This window comes from Sus scrofa, chromosome 10 (assembly GCF_054392235.1).
Source record: "Sus scrofa isolate SSC_HxYL_T2T_F1_AM1 chromosome 10, Sscrofa_HxYL_maternal_Yorkshire_Landrace_v2.0, whole genome shotgun sequence".
NCBI lineage: Eukaryota > Metazoa > Chordata > Mammalia > Artiodactyla > Suidae > Sus > Sus scrofa.
In genome coordinates this window covers 53,431,741-53,450,425 of record NC_139392.1, presented here as the reverse complement: position 1 = coordinate 53,450,425, position 18,685 = coordinate 53,431,741, and the positions used below count along the sequence as shown (strand labels likewise).

Here is an 18,685-nt window from a genome sequence, read left to right as displayed (position 1 = left end):
GACAATAGATGCGGGGTATGAATCCTGTTACATGAAGTCAGGGAATTAACGTTCTTGAAGAGTATAATTTCTTAGGAAGGAAGGAAATTTCTTAGGAAGGAAGGAAACTAGGTGAAAGGGGACATTATGCCCAAACCTGAGATGAATTACTGTTATTTCAGTATGTGTCATCACATTTTTGCTAACATATGTATGATTTCAATAGTGCCATGGCCGTCCTGGTTAGACCATATAGGGTTAAAGGAGGAACTAATGATGCAAGCCTTGGTATCTACCCCAAAATGCAGAAGAAGATGGTCTTCTCCCCTCCCCACTTTTTCTTTGATTATAAAAATGTGGCCCTCTTTGTTCTTAGGGCTCTGCTCCCTTGCCCATCTGCTTGTGTCTCTCACAAATGTCCTATGCTGAGAAACTCACTCTTTGCCTATCTTTCTGTGATGGGATAAAAGAACCTGAACTTCAGTAATTGACACCAGGTGAGCAGCTTCTATTAAAAGACAGTGGCTATGAGTCCCCTCCTACACCAGGGACTGTAGGTTCAAGTCCCAATCTGAGTTTCGGCTGGGTTCAAGGCCCAGTCTGTGGGTTCAAGTCCCATCTGAGGAGTGTAGATTTCGAACCTAGCACCTGGAATCACTCCCCTGCAGAATCACCTGATGCCCTTTGTTATCTACTGCAATTTCATAAACGCAGCACTTCTCAGGGTTTGATCATCAAGAAATAAGGAGAATATAAACTACAGTAAGCTACCACTACATTTTCAAGCACACAACAAAGGATTCTGATGATAACTTTTTTTTTTTCTTTTTATGGCCATATCTGCAGCATATGGAAGTTCCCAGGCTAGGGATTGAATCAGAGCAGCAGCTGCCATCCTGCCCCAGCCACAGCCGACACCGGAACCAAGCCACATCAGCGACTTATGCTGCAGCTTGCAGCAATGCTGGTTCCTTAACCCACTATGTGAGGCCAGGGATCGAACTTGCATCCTCATGGAGACAAAGTCAGGTCCTTAACTTGTTGAGGCACAACAGGAATTCCTATTTCCTCCCATAAATATCCATAAGCTTATGTTCTCCTAATAGCTAACATCTCTGAACAAACTTTATTAGCAGTTATTCTAAGGGATATTCATATTTTTCCTAGTTTTTATGAGCTCAAACACATCTCTGACTTGCCTGAGATCAGTTCACTGCAAGAATCACATAATTTGACTGCTAAAGATGCTAGGGTTCTTCAGGCTGAACCAATGCCACTGATTAAAAATGTGACTGTTGGAGTTCCCGTCGTGGCGCAGTGGTTAACGGATCCGACTAGGAACCATGAGGTTGCGGGTTCGGTCCCTGCCCTTGCTCAGTGGGTTAACGATCCGGCATTGCCGTGAGCTGTGGTGTAGGTTGCAGACGCGGCTCGGACCCCGCGTTGCTGTGGCTCTGGCGTAGGCCGGAGACTACAGCTCCTATTCGACCCCTAGCCTGGGAACCTCCACATGCCGTGGGAGCAGCCCAAGAAATAGCAAAAAGACAAAAAAAATAAATAAATAAATAAATAAAATGTGACTGTTTTACTTCCCATGTCTTAAATATCAGAAGAAATTACAACTAACTGCATGTCGTAAGTGTGACAAACACATCTAGTGATGCGCTTACACAAGCAGCTTCCTGTGGTAAAGACAATGCAAACTGATAGGGAGCATTTCCAAAAATCAGACATTCAACACTAAAAAGAGAAAAGAAAAAGGAGAAAGAAAATGTTAGTTATGGAACAGAAGTTCAGAAGAATCCAAACAATGAGAGTTTTCCCCAGGTATTGAGTGATTTTGCACATTTATTTCAACAAGTACATTATTTTTTACTTTTCTCTCAAAAAAAAAGAAAGAAAGAAAAGAAACGAAACTTTCCCCCAGCCTTTAGGAGGTGCTTTTTTTTTTTTTGCCCAGAGTCAATGCAGTGAATGTACTGCTGAGGAGCTCCCTTTGCTTTAGGGATTTAAAGACGTAAGCCATCACTTGTTATTCAGTGAACCGCCACCAGCATGGGGGGGCATCTGTCAGGCTCCTCCCTGGAGGTTCAGACATCAGAGCTGGAACATCAGGAACCAAAAACTGCCTGGGACAGATACATCATGGGGGCAGTCACTGACAACAGATCTTAGTGCAAGTTGGGATTCTAAAAACCAGTGTAAAGGAAAGGAATATATTGATATACGTCTGCCATCTAGTATTTTATTTTTTTGATATCTTAATCTGAAAACCCAAATGAAGGCTAAAATTAATTCTGTAGTTTAGAGGTGCAAAGGCAGCATTTTTTTAGACAATAAATATTTACTGTTTGAAGCAGCCAAGTTTGGGGCCAAACTGTTACACAGTAATACAGAGCATGAGGAAAAGAGGTTATGACTCTAATATGGTAATCACGAGGGCAGGCAGAACTCCAGGCAGGTAAAGGAATAATTTTATGAAGAGAGCACCACCCAAGAAAAAGTATCGTCTCCCTTTCTGTGGTTATTGATTTTTTCTCTTCTCTTTGTCTTTTAATTTCCAAATTCTTCCTCTTTCCTTATTATCCTTATTTCTTTTTTTTTTCTATTTTTTAATTGGGATATTCGGTGTGGGTTTGTTTGTTCATTTGTTTGTTTGTTTCTTGGTCTTTCGTCTTTTTAGGGCTGCACCCGAGGCATATGGAGGTTCCCAGGCTGGGGGTCTAATCGGAGCTGTAGCTGTCGGGCCTACGCCACAGCCACAGCAACGTGGGATCCAAGCCACATCCGAAACCTACACCACAGCTCATGGCAACGCCGGATCCTTAACCCACTGAGTGAGGCCCCAGATCAAACCCACAACCTCATGGTTCCTAGTTGGATTCGTTTCCGCTGCGCCATGATGGGAACTCCTATTATCCTTATTGCTGATCCTATTCTCACTCATTATTATCTTTCCTTGATAGAAATTATTTACTATTAGCATATTTAAAAAGTAATTTTGATATTATAAGACCACAAGAAAAGATCCTTTTCTGGAAGAAAGTGCCCAATCAGTGAAACATCAGTGGCAGCACAGGCGAGATTTGATTTCTCATGGAGTTCTGTGCCAGTTGGTCTCTTCTAAGAGCTCAAAACCAAAGGTGTACCTCCAACAGGAAACTGAAATTTAATGGGCAGTTCAAAAGGTAACACAAGCAGTTAAACACAAAGAGATGGAGAATGTGGTTCTAGTTGTCAGAAGGGGCCAAAGTAATGGAGATTAGGTGCTAAGGAAAGATCACAGACAGATACAAGTTTAAGGCCACGGGGATAAATCTGTCCAGCCTCTCACTTTTACAAATAAAGAATGTGAGACCTGGGGAGTTCTGAGGCTTGCCTTAGAAAATCCTATCTCATCTACTCGCCTCCAAGATACAGCCCCCAAGCAAAACCTTCTGGTGAAACTCTCCTTCCACTTGGCAACTTGTTCAAAGCTCCACAGTGCCAACCAGCATCTGGAGGCAGTTCATCTGCGTAGGTCTCTTTTCTCACTGACTGGCAGAAATGGGGAGCCATGGCTTCCTAGGGCTTGACATGCAAAAAAGACAACAAAACAAACAAAACCCGCCAAAAAACAAACACACAAACAAAAATCCAAACAAAAGATATTAGTAAATATCTGTCCGGTGAATATATACATTCACATGAAGCTGGCTGGTAGTAAAGCCAGGACCGGAACATTTCAACCATGGAGGTGCGATCCACAGGGGCAGATCATGACAATAACGTGGGTTTTAGAGGAGTAGGATTCTAGATTTTATTAGTTCTGTATTCTGGGAAAAGGGACATATTTACTCTAATCCATAATTAACTATCCTGCAAGAATATCAAGAACTCAACTAAACCCACCACTCAATCCGCAGAGAACAGCACTCAGCACAAAGTAAGCAATGTCTTTCATGCTACTTTAATTCTATGACCCAAACGTTCCCACATTTTAACACTTCTGAATTAAGGATGTGTCTTATATCCACTAGGGACACTTCAAGGGCATAATACTTCTTTTTTCTAAAAAGTAGTTATTCAATCCATGAGGTAGCTAACAATGAGTGGAGGAAATTCAGCAGTGTTTCTTTTCTTTTTTTTGTCCTCTTTGCCATTTTCTTGGGCTGCTCCCGCAGCATATGGAGGTTCCCAGGCTAGGGGTCGAATCAGAACTGTAGCCACCAGCCTAAGCCAGAGCCACAGCAATGTCAGATCTGAGCTGAGTATGCAAACTACACCACAGCTCACAGCAATGCCGGATCCTTAACCCACTGAGCAAGGCCAGGGATCGAACCTGCAACCTCATGGTTCCCAGTCAGATTCATTAACCACTGAGCCACAACGGGAACTCCTCAACAGTGTTTCTTTCTCCTGCCATCAATATCACTAGCCTAGCTTAATGTGTTCCAAACTTTTGGTCATAACCCATCAGTGGATTATAAAATCAGTTTTTGGTCATGAAGATCATTTTAAAAATGCTAGAGAGAATATGAACTCCACATAATTAAAGCAAGCATTTTTCATGATATATATACATGTATGTGTATGCAAGTGAATGTACGCATATATACTCACATAAAGAAAATGCATTTCTGGTCAAAGGTGTTTGAGAAGCACTGGCCTAGCTGAATTATATAAAATTAGGGCAGGTGAGTGTGGCCCTGGGAGGCATATACAGTGATGGCTTTGAATCTTAGATCAAGAACTTGAACAAGCTAAGTAGGTAGGGGAGAAAGAGTCAGCTCAAGGGAGAAGGGGAAGCAAGAGGCTTAAGTGACGAGGAGAAGGACTAGATGAGGATGGGGATAAAGACAGTGAGTATGAGCACAAGCAGCACACCCATGAGTGTGCACTCCTCCAACCAAACACAGATGTTGTCCCTTCCCCACCTAGCTCAAATTCCTTACATGACTTATGGACTTCCCGTCGTGGCTCAGTGGTTAACGAATCCGACTAGGAACTATGAGGTTGCAGGTTCAATCCCTAGAAAAGGCAAAAAGACAAACAAAACAAAACAAAAACAAATTCCTTACCTGACTTATAACAGGCTAGGAAAGAGATAGCGTATAATTCTCTTAAACATCAAAGGAGGAGTTCCCGTTGGGGTGCAGTGGAAATGACTCCAACCAGTAACCATGAGGTTACTCGCTGCTCAGTGGGTTAAGGATGTGGTGTTGCCATGACCTGTGGTGTAGGTTGCAGATGAGCTCAGATCCATCATTGCTGTGGCTGTGGCGTATGGTAGCAGCTGTAGCTCTGCTTCAACCCTTAGCCTGGGATCCTCCATATGCTGTGGGTATGGCCCTAAAAAGCAAAAAAAAAAAAAAAAAAAAAATTAAAGGGGACTATTCATTCTATTTTTGATTCTACTACCATTATATTACACAATTAGTCTTTGACTTTAAAAATATGAGAAGTAAATAGTACATTAGCTAACAACATAGTCAAAGTAAGGCAATAAACCTCCACTCTGCACCTTCAGTTGTGCCTGCTCAACCCTATGCTAAGCCCTGGGGCAACAAAGAGAACTAAAACCACATTCCCAACTCTTGAGAGGCATTCAGTCTTTCAGGGTGTCAGATAGGCAAATCAACAATTACGAAGCAGTGTAGTAGGTGTTATAATTAAGGGAGATGCTGGCACCTTGGGACACACTAAGGAAGATTCCTAGCTCAGCCCTAGCAAAGCTATTTCAAAGAAGATTTGAGGACATGAGATAAGAAGAGCCCTAGGAAAAAGAACTGGATGTCTCAGGCCCAGACATTATGTACCTTCAAACACTGCTTATAATTTACCCCGGCTATAGTGCATGTGGTATAGTGGTGGAGGATTAAACAGGAAATGAAGCTAGATAGATAGGCAGGAGGTCCATGAAGGAATATCTCCCCCAAAGTGTCCCCGAATTCCTCTCAGCTTTAAGTAAAATCAAAATGTCAGCCCTAAATAATGGCAGAGCCATAGCAGGATCTGGACGCTAAAGAAGTTTACACATAGATCTGGACGAAACTTTCATTGAAAACAATACACGCTACCCTATGGTCACTGCAGTGCTATTCACAATAGCCAAGACATGGAAACAACCTAAATGTCCATCAACAGATGAATGGATTAAGAAGATGTGGTGTGTATATATATATAATGGAATACTACTCAGCCATAAAAAAGAACAAAATAATGCCATTTGCAGCAACATGGATGGAACTAGAGATTCTCATACTAAGTGAAGTTAGTCAGAAAGAGAAAGACAAATACCATATGACATCACTTACATCTAGAATTGAATACACACAATTGAATTGGCACAAATGAACCCTTCTACAGAAAAGAAACAAACTCATGGACTTGGAGAAAAGACTTGTGGTTGCCAAGGAGGAGGGGGAGGGAGTGGGAGGGAGTGGGATGGACTGGGAGGTTGGGGTTAGTAGATGCAAACTTTTGCATCTGGAGTGGATAAGCAATGGGATCCTGCTGTACAGCACAGGGAACTATATCTAGTCACTTGCGATGGAACATGATGGTGGATAATGTGAGAAAAAGAATATATATAGGTATGACTGGGTCACTTTGCTGTACAGCAGAATTTGACAGAACACTGTAAATCAACTATAATGGAAAAAATAAAAATCTTTTTAAAAAAAGAATTTTACGCACAGGAGTTAACATATGAAATTGTAAACAAGAAATTATTTCATTATTATAGCCATTTTACACTGAATTAAAAAGGAAGTTACAACAATCGTCTGGGAGTTTCTGCCCTCTAACTCTCCTACACATCTGTGTGTGTACGTGTGTGTATACACATACACGAACACATACAGACAATGATAATGGATATCATCTTTATAATGGAAGAAGGCATATATCTGATAAGTTGTTTCATGAAAAATAAGAGAAAGGTTTATAATCTTAAACTCTGTGTTTTGCTAAACAATGCAGAGATTAAAATATCATCAGAAGTTTGTATTTTGAGAGGACATGCTTTGCATTCTTACCATATGCTAAGATAAAAGGGTTCCGGCAAACTTTTGCCAACAGCTGACCAATTGTGGGGAATCTTTCAGTGATTGCACTTGAATCCTATAAAAGGAAATTACGTTTTTGTCAGTGAAAGGACAATATGCAACTCAGAAAAATTAAACGACACTATAGGTTGAAGGAGCTTGAATGCTTCTTGTTTAGTATGTATTTTAGAAAAGCAGAGGGAGAAAAGATTACAGAAGATCTTTGAGTAAGTAATTCTAATAAAGTTTAACAAGCAATCACCTTACTTCATCCTTAATCCAGGTCACCAAAACTAAGATGAATAGCAAGTAAAATCCATTTTGTTGCAAAATTAACTTTGTTTTATTCCTATTTACGTCAAAAAAAGGCCATTTTATTTAAAAATAACAAAGACAGCATAACAGTGAAAAGAAACATTATGGGTAATTAATATCAAGAGGACCCTGCATCTTCATCCTGATTTTTTATTCTAACATAATAAGAAAATTCCTAAGTCAGCTCCAACAGCACTATCTAAAAGAAAGTTTAGAAGGACAAGAACCCTGAAACTTGTAAAAAGAAATAAAAGTAGCCAAAAGCATATAGATATATATCTGTTTATTACTATTTTGATTACTATATGCTAAATGACATCATACTTAGTCTAAAACAACCTAAAACCTGAGACAAGAAAAGATCAACCAAATAGAAAACAGCTTAAGATAAGCTGAAATGATAAGCATTTCTTACTGATGAAACAGTAAATTCCTCACATTAGTCTGAACATCAAGGCCAGTCCTGGACTTTCTGGAGTCACTTTAAGGTCAGGTTACAAAAAACAACTTAAAGAGTTAGCACCGCTTGTCTATACTTCTACTTTCTAAAGTATCTTTCCTTCTACTTTCTAAAGACATGTGAACTTACATCACCACCATGAATTATTCCTCAAATTTCCTACTTGCTTCTTTGATTAAGGGGAAAAATGTACAACGCAAGAACACCTATGTTAAATAACAATTTTGCTTTTCATTTTGAAATTAGAAAATACTATAAATAAGTAATATTTTCATAGTATGAAAACATGCTCATTCACAAAAATATCTATTGCAATATAAAAATAAGAAATCTGGAGTTCCCATCGTGGCACAGCGGAAACAAATCTGACTAGGAACCATGAGGTTGTAGGTTCGATCCCTGGCCTCACTCAGTGGGTTAAGGATCTGGCGTTGCTGTGAGCTGTGGTGTAGGTTGCAGACACGGCTTGGATCCTGTGTTGCTGTGGCTATGGTGTGGGCCGGCAGCTGCAGCTCCGATTAGACCCCTAGCCTGGGAATGTCTACATGCCATGGGTGGGGCCCTAAAAAGACAAAAAAAAAAAAAAAAAAAAAGAAAGAAATCTTACATCAAGATGAAATGTATCAAATTTTGAACACAGTAACTTATGTAACACTAGTGAAGACACTCATAATCTTAATATTCACAAGAAAAGTCCACTCAAAATATTTATAAGAGATCTTAATATTTATCATCTCTTAGTAAAGCCTACTTTAGAATAAGGTTGATGGAGTTACCATCGTGGCGCAGCGGAAACAAATCCGACTAGGAACCATAAGGTTGCGGGTTTGATCCCTAGCCTCGCTCAGTGGGTTAAGGATCCAGCATTGCCGTGAGCTGTGGTGTAAGTCGCAGACGTGGCTCAGATCAGATCTGGCGTTGCTGTGGCTCTGGCATAGGTCGGTGGCTATAGCTCCAATAAGACCCCTAGCCTGGGAACCTCCATTTGCCAGGGGTACGGCCCTAAAAAGGACAAAAGACAAAAGACAAAAAAAAAAAAAAAAAAGAATAGGGTTGAAAAAAGGGTAAGCACTTCAGTAAACTCTTCAATATTTAAGAGATACAGAGGCCTTTAAGAGAAATCCAATTATTACCTAACAACAAGGGTTAAAGTCTTGTTTATTTAAAAACAACCTGATTGGTCAGGAAGCCTCATGTGACAGTATAACTAACTAACCAAGAAATAAAAGCTATTAAGTCATAATAAATCAGACACTAGGAAACCACTTCCTGTCTGCATTATTTACAGATAATCTGTCTGTCTAATCAATGTGTTAGGTCAATGCCACAAGTCCCTGACCACCTTCAGGCTTCCTAAAATCTGGTGAGGGGTTTCTGATGTCACAAAATAAACCTCATTATTTTGGTCCACTACTTACCATCTCTTTCAAGACTTCATACATCTGCCTCAAGAACTCCTGGAACTGAGGTAGGTGAAGGCAGGTGTCTTGCTGAGTTTCCAAAGTGGAGGCCTGGTCCCATACAGAAAGCTTCTGCATCCAAAACTGATAATCAGAAGAAAGGGCTACCAAATCTTGAGCCATCGCAGAAAAAGGAGAAAGGTGATGGACCTTCACAGTGGTCTGCCATGCGCTGGACGAAACAGTGAACACACATCGAATCTGTAAGAAATGGGGAAGAGTGGAACATTTAAAACAGGAACTTTTACCAGTGCCTTCACAACCACTGATGAGTGAAAGGAGGATTACATGGGACCAAAAAAGCATGACTTCTGTGAAGTCATCTTTGAATTATTTTAAAATGTGTCGCCCAGCTGTATCTCCAATTTTTACCATCTGACCTTTTTATCATGAGTAATAGCATTACACTAGAAGTCATTATACCTCTACAGGCCCATGCCAATTATGTACAAAAAGCACAGCTGATAATACTTTATATCTTCTTTTTAAGATTGAGATATTTTTAAATGTTCTGAATATGAAATTCATTTGAGTATTTTAATGTAATGGGAAATCAAAAACATCCATGGGCATTTCATAATAGTCTGTGTCTAAGAAATGTTTTTGAAGTTCTTATGTTTTATATGCATTTCTGGCTTCTCATTTAGGTGGTCAAAAATCCCTATGCATTGCTGCGTAATGAATTTGCTTCCCAGTTTCTCTTCATTTCTTAGCAAAGAATAAAAAATAATTCATTCCATAGGCACTGATGTGAACAATTTGCTTAAGTCTGCTATATACACTTGATCTCCATCCATAAGAAAGGATATCTTAGTAAAATAAAAATTCTAATTGTTGAGGTCCTAAGTGACAGAAACAAAAAGCTCAACAATTTGACTTACCGTATCTGAAGTACACGTTAAAAAGAATAATGGGGAGTTCCCGTCGTGGCGCAGTGGTTAACGAATCCGACTAGGAACCATGAGGTTGCGGGTTCCGTCCCTGCCCTTGCTCAGTGGGTTAACAATCCGGCGTTGCCGTGAGCTGTGGTGTAGGTTGCAGACGCGGCTCGGATCCCGCGTTGCTGTGGCTCTGGCGTAGGCTGGTGGCTACAGCTCCTATTCAACCCCTAGCCTGGGAATCTCCATATGCCGCGGGAGCGGCCCAAGAAATAGCAACAACAACAACAACAACAAAAAGACAAAAGACAAAACAAACAAACAAACAAAAAAGAATAATGGAGTTCCCTACATAGTGAGTGTGTGCCTCAGGCAGTTAGGTAAATAAACTCTAGGTGCCTCACCACCATCCCAGGTCCTTGCTATCTACACCCACAGGAAGCCTACTGAGCAGAGAAGGGAAGGTTGCTTCGCGACAGGTGCAGACTTGCACAGACGCATGCTTTCGCGGGCCAAGGATGACACGAAGCTGTCTAATTTCAAAGACTACTCTGCAAATGGTAAGTGAGTTTAAATCTTCAACAGCAAAAATGAACAGATGCCAAAAACAATTAAATACCAAAAACATCAACAAAGGAGGTTTTCATTACTAGACAGGAAGTAAAAAGTTTAAGAAGGTTGTAAATTTGGCTGCAAAGCAAAAAAAAAAAAAAAATCTAACCAGGAAGACAAAAGTTTTAAAATGGTACTAAAAATTTAGTTTCCAACAGTATCATAACAGTTTTTAAGAGTTAATAAGAGAGGGAATATATGCATGGCGCCAAATGGCACATAATAGCCCAAAACCTAGGTGTCTGATTCTTCCCTTTCTCTATCTTTCTCATCCAAGCCATAACCAATACCTGCCAATTCTGCATCTAAGAGAAATACATGTGATTTCATTTGACTTCATCTCCACCCTTTCCATTTGCACTGCTACCGTCCCGTCCCATTCCTGTCCATTTCTTCTCCAGAAAAGAAAAAGCTTTCAGGATCATGCAGTGCAGTGGTCCTGGACACTTTATCTCACAGCCTTTCTGGGGAGGGAGGTTGGGAATATGGAGATGGTAGTGGCTGTGAAGCGGGTGGTGCCTTAGCTGTGGTGGTAGCAGTGGGGGTGTCCACGAGTCAGGGCTGCTGAACAAACTGCAATGCACTGGGACAGCAGCTCAAAAAGGAAAACAGTTTTCCCCCAAAGGCCAATGATGATCCTACTGAAAAATGCTGACCTAATGTGAACATTCTGGAAGAGGCAATCTGCTGATTTTGCCTGTTTAGCATTCTTCCTCCATTTTTGGTTATATCTTACTTTTTCTTACAGGTTTTTTTTTGTTTTGTTTTGTTTTTTTTGCCTTATGCCACAGCAGCAGCAACATTAGATCCTTACCCACTACACCGAGCCAGGGATTGAACCCACACCGTTGCAAAGACAACACTCTAGTCTTAACCAGCCATGCCATAGTGGGAACTTCACCTTACTTTTTCTTTAGGAAGCTATCTTTCCTCTGTTCCCCAAGTCTTGGCAGGTGCAAGGTATCTATGCCATCAGCCAAGGAGTGAGATGATTATCAAGCCAAGCAAACCAGGCTCTCTGCTGGAAATGTGAATCTTGAGTTGAGTGCCATAAGGGTGGAACTAAGTCATTCAAAGACTCCCTTTGTCTAGATCCCTGGAGCTACCCTATGTCATGTCTTTAAACAAGGTATAGCTTTTCAACTTTCTCCATAATTTGGCCAGCTACCCAGGGGCCTTCCCATAAATTCTCTTTTTCTCTCTTTTTTTTCCCCGAAATTAACCACTGTTGGTTTCTGTGATTTTCAATAAAAGAATACAAGCTGATAGAGTCTGATGTTATATATTATCTGATATAAAATGATACTTAATAGTAGGCTGCAGACAACAGACTTCTGGAGAAAGAAGAGAGTTTAGAACTGTTTACAACTGGGCCAACTCGGGTAAAATGGCAATGAAACTTCTGTTCATGTAAGGAAACAGGAAACCAGAGGTCCATAAAGAAGCTAATACAAATCCACGAGGCATCATCCTCACACAGGGACCCAGAATCATTACATTCTTCTCGTAGGAATGGCCAAAGTGAAAGCCACTGGACTATCGATACACACACACACGGAGTCACACATGTGATGATTCGCAGGGGGCCCCACTTCCCCAGCTGAGGGGCCAATGATATCAGTCAGTCATATTAGGCTGTCATAAACAATCAAATGGCGACTCCAGCTCAAGCTGCACTTTCAGATATGGGTCCTCCCTGGGGCAAATCAGTACCACCTTGGGCACCTAGAATAGAGTTATAATACTGGTAAATGCATTTCTCCAAGGGGATAAACTGAGGATATGAGAAAGCAGTTCACTTTCACCTGCCTCAGAGAGATCAACTCAGCATACAGCACATTACACCGGTCTGCCCCAGTCAAGGTATCAGGCAGGTAGAATCTAGAGCGTAGGAAGATACAGATGCCTTGCTCATATTCCAGAAGGTGGGATATAAATCCCATGAACATAACAGGGCCTCCCACTTCAGGACGTTTCTTGTAATCCAATGGTCTGTATCAGGTCAGGATATACCCTTTTTATTTATTTATTTATTTATTTAGCTATTTTAGGGGCTCCACATGCCGCATGTGGAGGTTCCCAGGCTAGGGGTCGAATCTGAGCTGTAGCCGCTGGCCTACACCACAGCCACAGCAATGCCGGATCCGAGCCATGTCTGTAACCTACACCACAACTCAAGGCAATGCCGGATCTTTAACGCACTGAGTGAGGCCAGGGATCCAACCCGCATCCTCATGGATCCCGGTTGGGTTCGTTAACCACTGAGCCACAAAGGGAACTCCCGGGATATACCCTTTTTAAAATGAGGATATACAAGAATCTAGTGCCAGCAGTTGACTCCACTATGGAGACCCTGGTAGCTGGATGACAAGTACAGGAGAGGAACTGCCCTTCTCTGTACTTGCACTGCACACATTTTTGCACCTTTTCAATTAAGTGCCACATATACTAACTACTGACTCAAAATTAATAACAATAAACAAAATATAGAGTGAATAACTGCTATACCTTATACCTGCTAAGAGGCAAAATGCTTGGCTGACAGGTCTGGGCTCTGAAAGGAACATACTGCATGAATTTTAGACCACTTATCAGCTTTTACCCACCTGCCTGACAATGAGAAAATACGGGTAGGGCCCAGAGCAACCATCACTGCATAGCTTGTCTGTCCATGCTGAAGTACTCTGCTGTGACCCAGCAGATCCACTGCTCTTTAAAGCCTGTGTAGAAGATGCAGATTCTGGAAAAGGCCTATGGCAGGCCTCAGTGACTGGGGCTGATCTTCCAAGCCACAAAGCGAGGTACACCCAGCAGCACTCTATCATCAGGTGCAAATTATGCCTGCTTGGTCAAAATGAGTCAGGTTTTGGGATGCTATCTGTATATGTCTTGCTTGTTATGTCATATAATTTTTTTTTTTTTTTTTTTTTTTTGTCTTTTTGCCATTTCTTGGGCCGCTCCAGTGGCATATGGAGGTTCCCAGGCTAGGGGTCGAATCGGAGCTATAGCCGCCGGCCTACGCCAGAGCCACAGCAACGCAAGATCCGAGCCGCGTCTGCAACCTACACCACAGCTCACAGCAACGCCGGATCGTCAACCCACTGAGCAAGGGCAGAGATCGAACCCGCAACCTCATGGTTCCTAGTCGGATTCGTTAACCACTGCGCCACGACGGGAACTCCTGTCATATAATTTTTAAAAATTCCCTTCTCTTTCATTTTCCACCTCCTACCACTGCATATATAAAGGATATTACTAGTACATAAATTAGCTAAAGAGCTATAAATTGCAGAAAATAACAACGATGGAATAGAAACTGACATTATCCAGAACTGCTGGATTTGAAGCTAGGTGCAATAACCAGGCATTCTTTTTGAGTTATCTCCCTTTCCAGAAGGAAGGGAGAGCTAAATTATGTTAGGTGAAAGTGTTTAAAAAGTTCTGTATATGGAAAGCAATAGGTATATTACATTTGGCCTACAAAATGTCTGACACTTGTGCATTTAGCATTCCTGTAGTGTTGTTTAACATGTTTTGCTATCTTCTGTATTGCTTATAAACTAATAGCTAGATCTAGAGGTTTTGTAAGATTCAGGGTTAGTTCTTTTATAAGAATACTTCATTTGTGGTGGTGTGTACTTTGAATCAAATCAAAAGGAACATATAATATTTGATTGTCTCATGGTATCTTAATGTTGAAACTTAGTGGTTTCAGGTTGTCAACCAAATCTATCCATTATAAATTTATGACTATTTTTTTCCTAATGGTTTTAGGATTTACTGATGATCATTTTCGATCCATTCGAGGTTGAAAAATACTGAGTTTCTAGTTTTATCCTGCCTGCATACACACTATAGCTCAGCTGACAACTGAAACTTCATTAAGGTGGCCGAGGTTGCTAGTGCTGCCAGTGCCTAGAAGATGTAAACAAAATTCCTCTCTGGAAGAAAATAACCTTATCACAGCTTTCTAATTATTTCTTAAAAAAAAAAATTCGAACAAAAATTAGATAAAGATAAGCACACAGGAAGAAAAGAACACATGAACAACCCAAAAACAATGGACAAGGACAAACAAAACAAAACAGATAGGTACTCAAGATAAAAACTAGACAAAAATTATAAAGTAACTAAGAGGGTTTCTTGTAAAGAAAAAAGCCAAAATTTCATCAACGAACTAAAAACTATTTAAAATAATGACCCTGTAGATGAAAAAAACACAGCACAAATTCTAGAACTAAAAATATAAAATAACTGAAATTAACAATTTGACAGAGGGATTTAGCTAATTACACTCTGTTGAAAAGAGATTTGATGAACTTGGAAGACAGATCAGAAGAAACTATCCGGAATTCAATATATAGAAAGTAAAAACAATGGGAAAATAACTCAGACAAATAGGTAAGACACAGAAATACTAGGAGATAAGGCTAGAAAACATACCTTCGTTGCAATGAAAGAAAAAAAAAAAAAAGGTCCAACCTAGAATACAACACCCAGCTAAAATATTCTTCAGGAATAAAGGTAAAATAAAGCCTTTTTGACACACTGAAATAATTTGTCACCAGTAAACCTGCTCTAAAGGATGCTCTTCAAGCAGATGGAAAATGACCCCAGATGGAAATCTAGAGATGCAAGAAGAAATAAAAATCAAAATTGGTAAATATGTAGGAAATTTTAAATTAAGATTTATAATATAAAAAAATAGTATAATTGTGGTTGTATATATATACACACACACAGAATATATATGTATATATATGCATACACACACACACACACACACACATACACACATACACACACAGAAGATAAAAATACAAAACAATAGTATATATACCGGGAGAATGACAGACTTAAAAGAGTTCTAAAGTCTTTGAATTTTCTAGGAAAAGGATAAAAGTGTTAACATTGGATTTTAATATTTCAAAAATGCATATCATAATTTCTAGGGTACCCACTAATAGAATAATAAAAGGCAATATATAATTTCCAAGATGTCAGAAGAGAAATATTTGTAATAAAAAACACATAACCCCCAAAAGGTCAAGATTGGAGAGAAAAAGGAATATAGAATAGACAAAATAAATAAAAAGCACAAAATAAAATGGAAGATTTAAACTCAAATATATCAGTAATTATACAACATCCAAATGGATTAAATTCTCCAAGTAAAAGCCAAAAATTTGTTTAGAAATTTTAAAAAAGATATAAGCTGCTACAAAAGACACATCTAAAACATAGGATATAGGGATTAGAGAGGCTAAAAAAATAGGGGAAAAAAATACTATGTTAACCTAACTAAAAGAGTTAAATAGTATCAATTTAAACACACTCTGGGGCAAAAATTATTACTAAAGGTAAACAGGATTACTTCATAATAATAAAATGTTCAATTCACCCAGAAGATGTGACAATTCTAAACATGCATGCACCTAATAACATAGAAATGTAACACAAAATATTAAATTTAAAGTATCACAGAGAAATTAACATAACTACAATGAAAAATAATTCCAATCATAGTAGGAAATTTTCACACACCTCTCAGTAAATCATAGAATAATTATACAAAAATCCAAAAGCTTTCCCTCAAAGTACACTATAAGCTTAAGTGTTTATGTACACTAGCAGAATGTTCGTAGCAATATTATCCATAATAGATCTAAACTGAAAACAACTCATATGCCAATCAAGAGTAGAATGGATAAATAAACTATTCATACAAGGAAATACAACAAAGCAATGAAAAAACTATTATTATAGGCATAGAGACGAATGGACAATCACAATGCTTAGAAAAAGAAACCAACCCATAAGAATACATGTGATATGATTCATTCATATAATGTTCAAAAACAGGTAAAACTAAACTGAAGTGATTATTCTTAAAAAAGCCAAGAAACCTGCTACCTTGAGAGGAAAGGAAGCAGTACTACCAGGAGGGTATGTGAAAATGGCTTTCAAGGTACTGGCAGTATTAGATTTCTTGACCTGGATGGCAATAATATATGTATTAACTTTTTAATAATATACGAAAGTGTAAACCATATTTATGTACTTTTCTATGTAAGTTATTTTCCACAATTACAGAAAAACTATTTTAACTTCTAGAGATATAATTACCACAAACTTATTGGCCCAAAAGTAAGAATATGAATGAGGCAGCCTATGCTCAGATATGAGGCAGTGTCCATGTATTTCACACACACATAAAAAGACTCGCCTTGTAAAATGGGAATGATTCTTCAGATTCACTGTGATTTCAACTTTTTTCACAAATGCATGGAATTTTGTTAACTCAATTAATATGAAAACTTATTAGACAACTGAAAACTGACTACACTTTTGAATGATATCAAATCTTTTGATGGATAGCAAAATCCTTGATATCTCCCCAAATGTAAATTCTTGGCTTTCTTTGGATTCTGCTTAGTGTATAACATGCCCTCCCATGAATGTCTATGCCTATATCCATTTCACACAAACAACTAAAGAAATATTGTTCAGCATATTTTACTTAAGAGCATAAAAGAGGAGTTCCCGTTGTGGCGCAGCAGAAACAAATCCAACTAGTATCCATGAGGATGTGGGTTCGATCCCCGGCCTTGCTCAGTGGTTCGGGGATTTGGCATTGCTGTGAGCTGTGGTGTAGGTCGAGGACATGGCTTGGATCCCACGTTGCTGTGGCTGTGGTGTAGGCTGGTCGCTGTGCTTCCGATTTGACCCCTAGCCTGGGAACTTCCATATGCTGCAGGTGTGGGCCTAAAAAGACAAAAAAAAAACCAAAAAACAAAAAACAAAAAACAAAATAAATGCAGAAAAGAAAGGTGGATGTTCAACGACATTTCCTCAAAACTCAGGATTTTATAAGTATTTTGCACACACTCATACATATACTAATACATACTAAGGTAGCAAAAGCAAAGGGCATGGAAAGGTAGAAGGAAATTCCCTTTTTCATTTCTTGAATATTTCTCTTGTAGCACATTTACCCAGGTTCCCAAGGAATTGAATCATGATTTCACTGTCTCCATATACAGAGGCTAAAAAATAAAAAATAAAAAAAAAAGATCAAAACCAGAAAATACATCTTCTCAGTACATATTTCTAGGAAAAAATAAAATGACCTTCAAAAATTCTTATGTAGAATGAACTAAAGGGAAAGTCTTATGAGCATAGGCACCCAGACACCTAAATGGAAATGACTATCCTATGAAAAATTTCCGTGTGCTTATTCATGTCCCTGTTTCCTGCCAATCAGAGGAAAGCAGGAGGTGAGAAGAGGAGGAAAAAAGTGGCAAGAAAAACTAGCCCTGGGGTCCACTAAACACCTAATATACTGGAGAAAGACAGGGTCAAAATGGTGTCAGACTGGGATCACACTGCATTTGCCCTTCCCTCTCATTTATAAATTGGTCAAAAGTTACTTTGTTGCTTGCTAAGTACTACTTTATGAATTCAAATCATCTGTGGCATGAAGATACACTGTAGTCCAACCATTGTCTCCAAGAGTTCATAGCCTGAGCTGCCAAACTGACATGGATCAGCAGGCAGCAGGTAAGAGAGCTAAAATGTCCCCATTTTTATAATATTCTGTTCTTTAGAATAAGGATACATTCAAAAATTTTGTGGAAATGTCACAAGAAATACGGAGTTTCACAAAGCACAATTCATTACAGTGGAAGAAGGAAACGAAAGCATCCACACACGAGCATTCTCTAAAAAAAGATGTCAGGAGTTCCTGTTGTGGTGCAGCAGTAATGAACCCAACTAGTGTCCATGAAGAAACAAGTTCGATCCCTGGCCTTGCGCTTGCTCAGTGGTTTAGGATCCGGCGTGGCTGTGAGCTATGGTGTAGGTTGCAGACACAGCTTGGATCTGACATTGCTGTGGTTTTGGTACAGGCTGCGCAGCTGCAGCTCTGTCTGATTCGACCCCTAGCCTGGAAAC

The 18,685-nt window shown here is 39.5% G+C and overlaps 1 protein-coding gene across 28 annotated transcripts in view; it reads right to left on the bottom strand.

Moving 5' to 3' along the window:
• Positions 1-18,685, bottom strand: part of FANCC (FA complementation group C) — a 264,288-nt gene that overhangs the window by 171,876 nt on the left and 73,727 nt on the right. For 17 of the 28 annotated variants that reach the window (XR_014817681.1, XR_014817692.1, XR_014817679.1 and 14 more), the window contains exons 2-3: positions 9,201-9,443; positions 6,999-7,083 (exon numbers count right to left, since the gene is read on the bottom strand). Coding sequence is in view for 1 of the 28 variants with exons in the window: in XM_021064599.2 (XP_020920258.2) it covers positions 6,999-7,083; positions 9,201-9,365 (250 nt within the window). In the remaining 27 variants the exon portion in view is untranslated. Of the gene's footprint in view, positions 1-1,649; positions 1,720-4,913; positions 4,990-6,998; positions 7,084-9,200; positions 9,444-18,685 lie in introns of all 28 variants that reach the window. The other 11 variants (XR_014817691.1, XR_014817690.1, XR_014817689.1 and 8 more) reach the window with 3 other exon arrangements.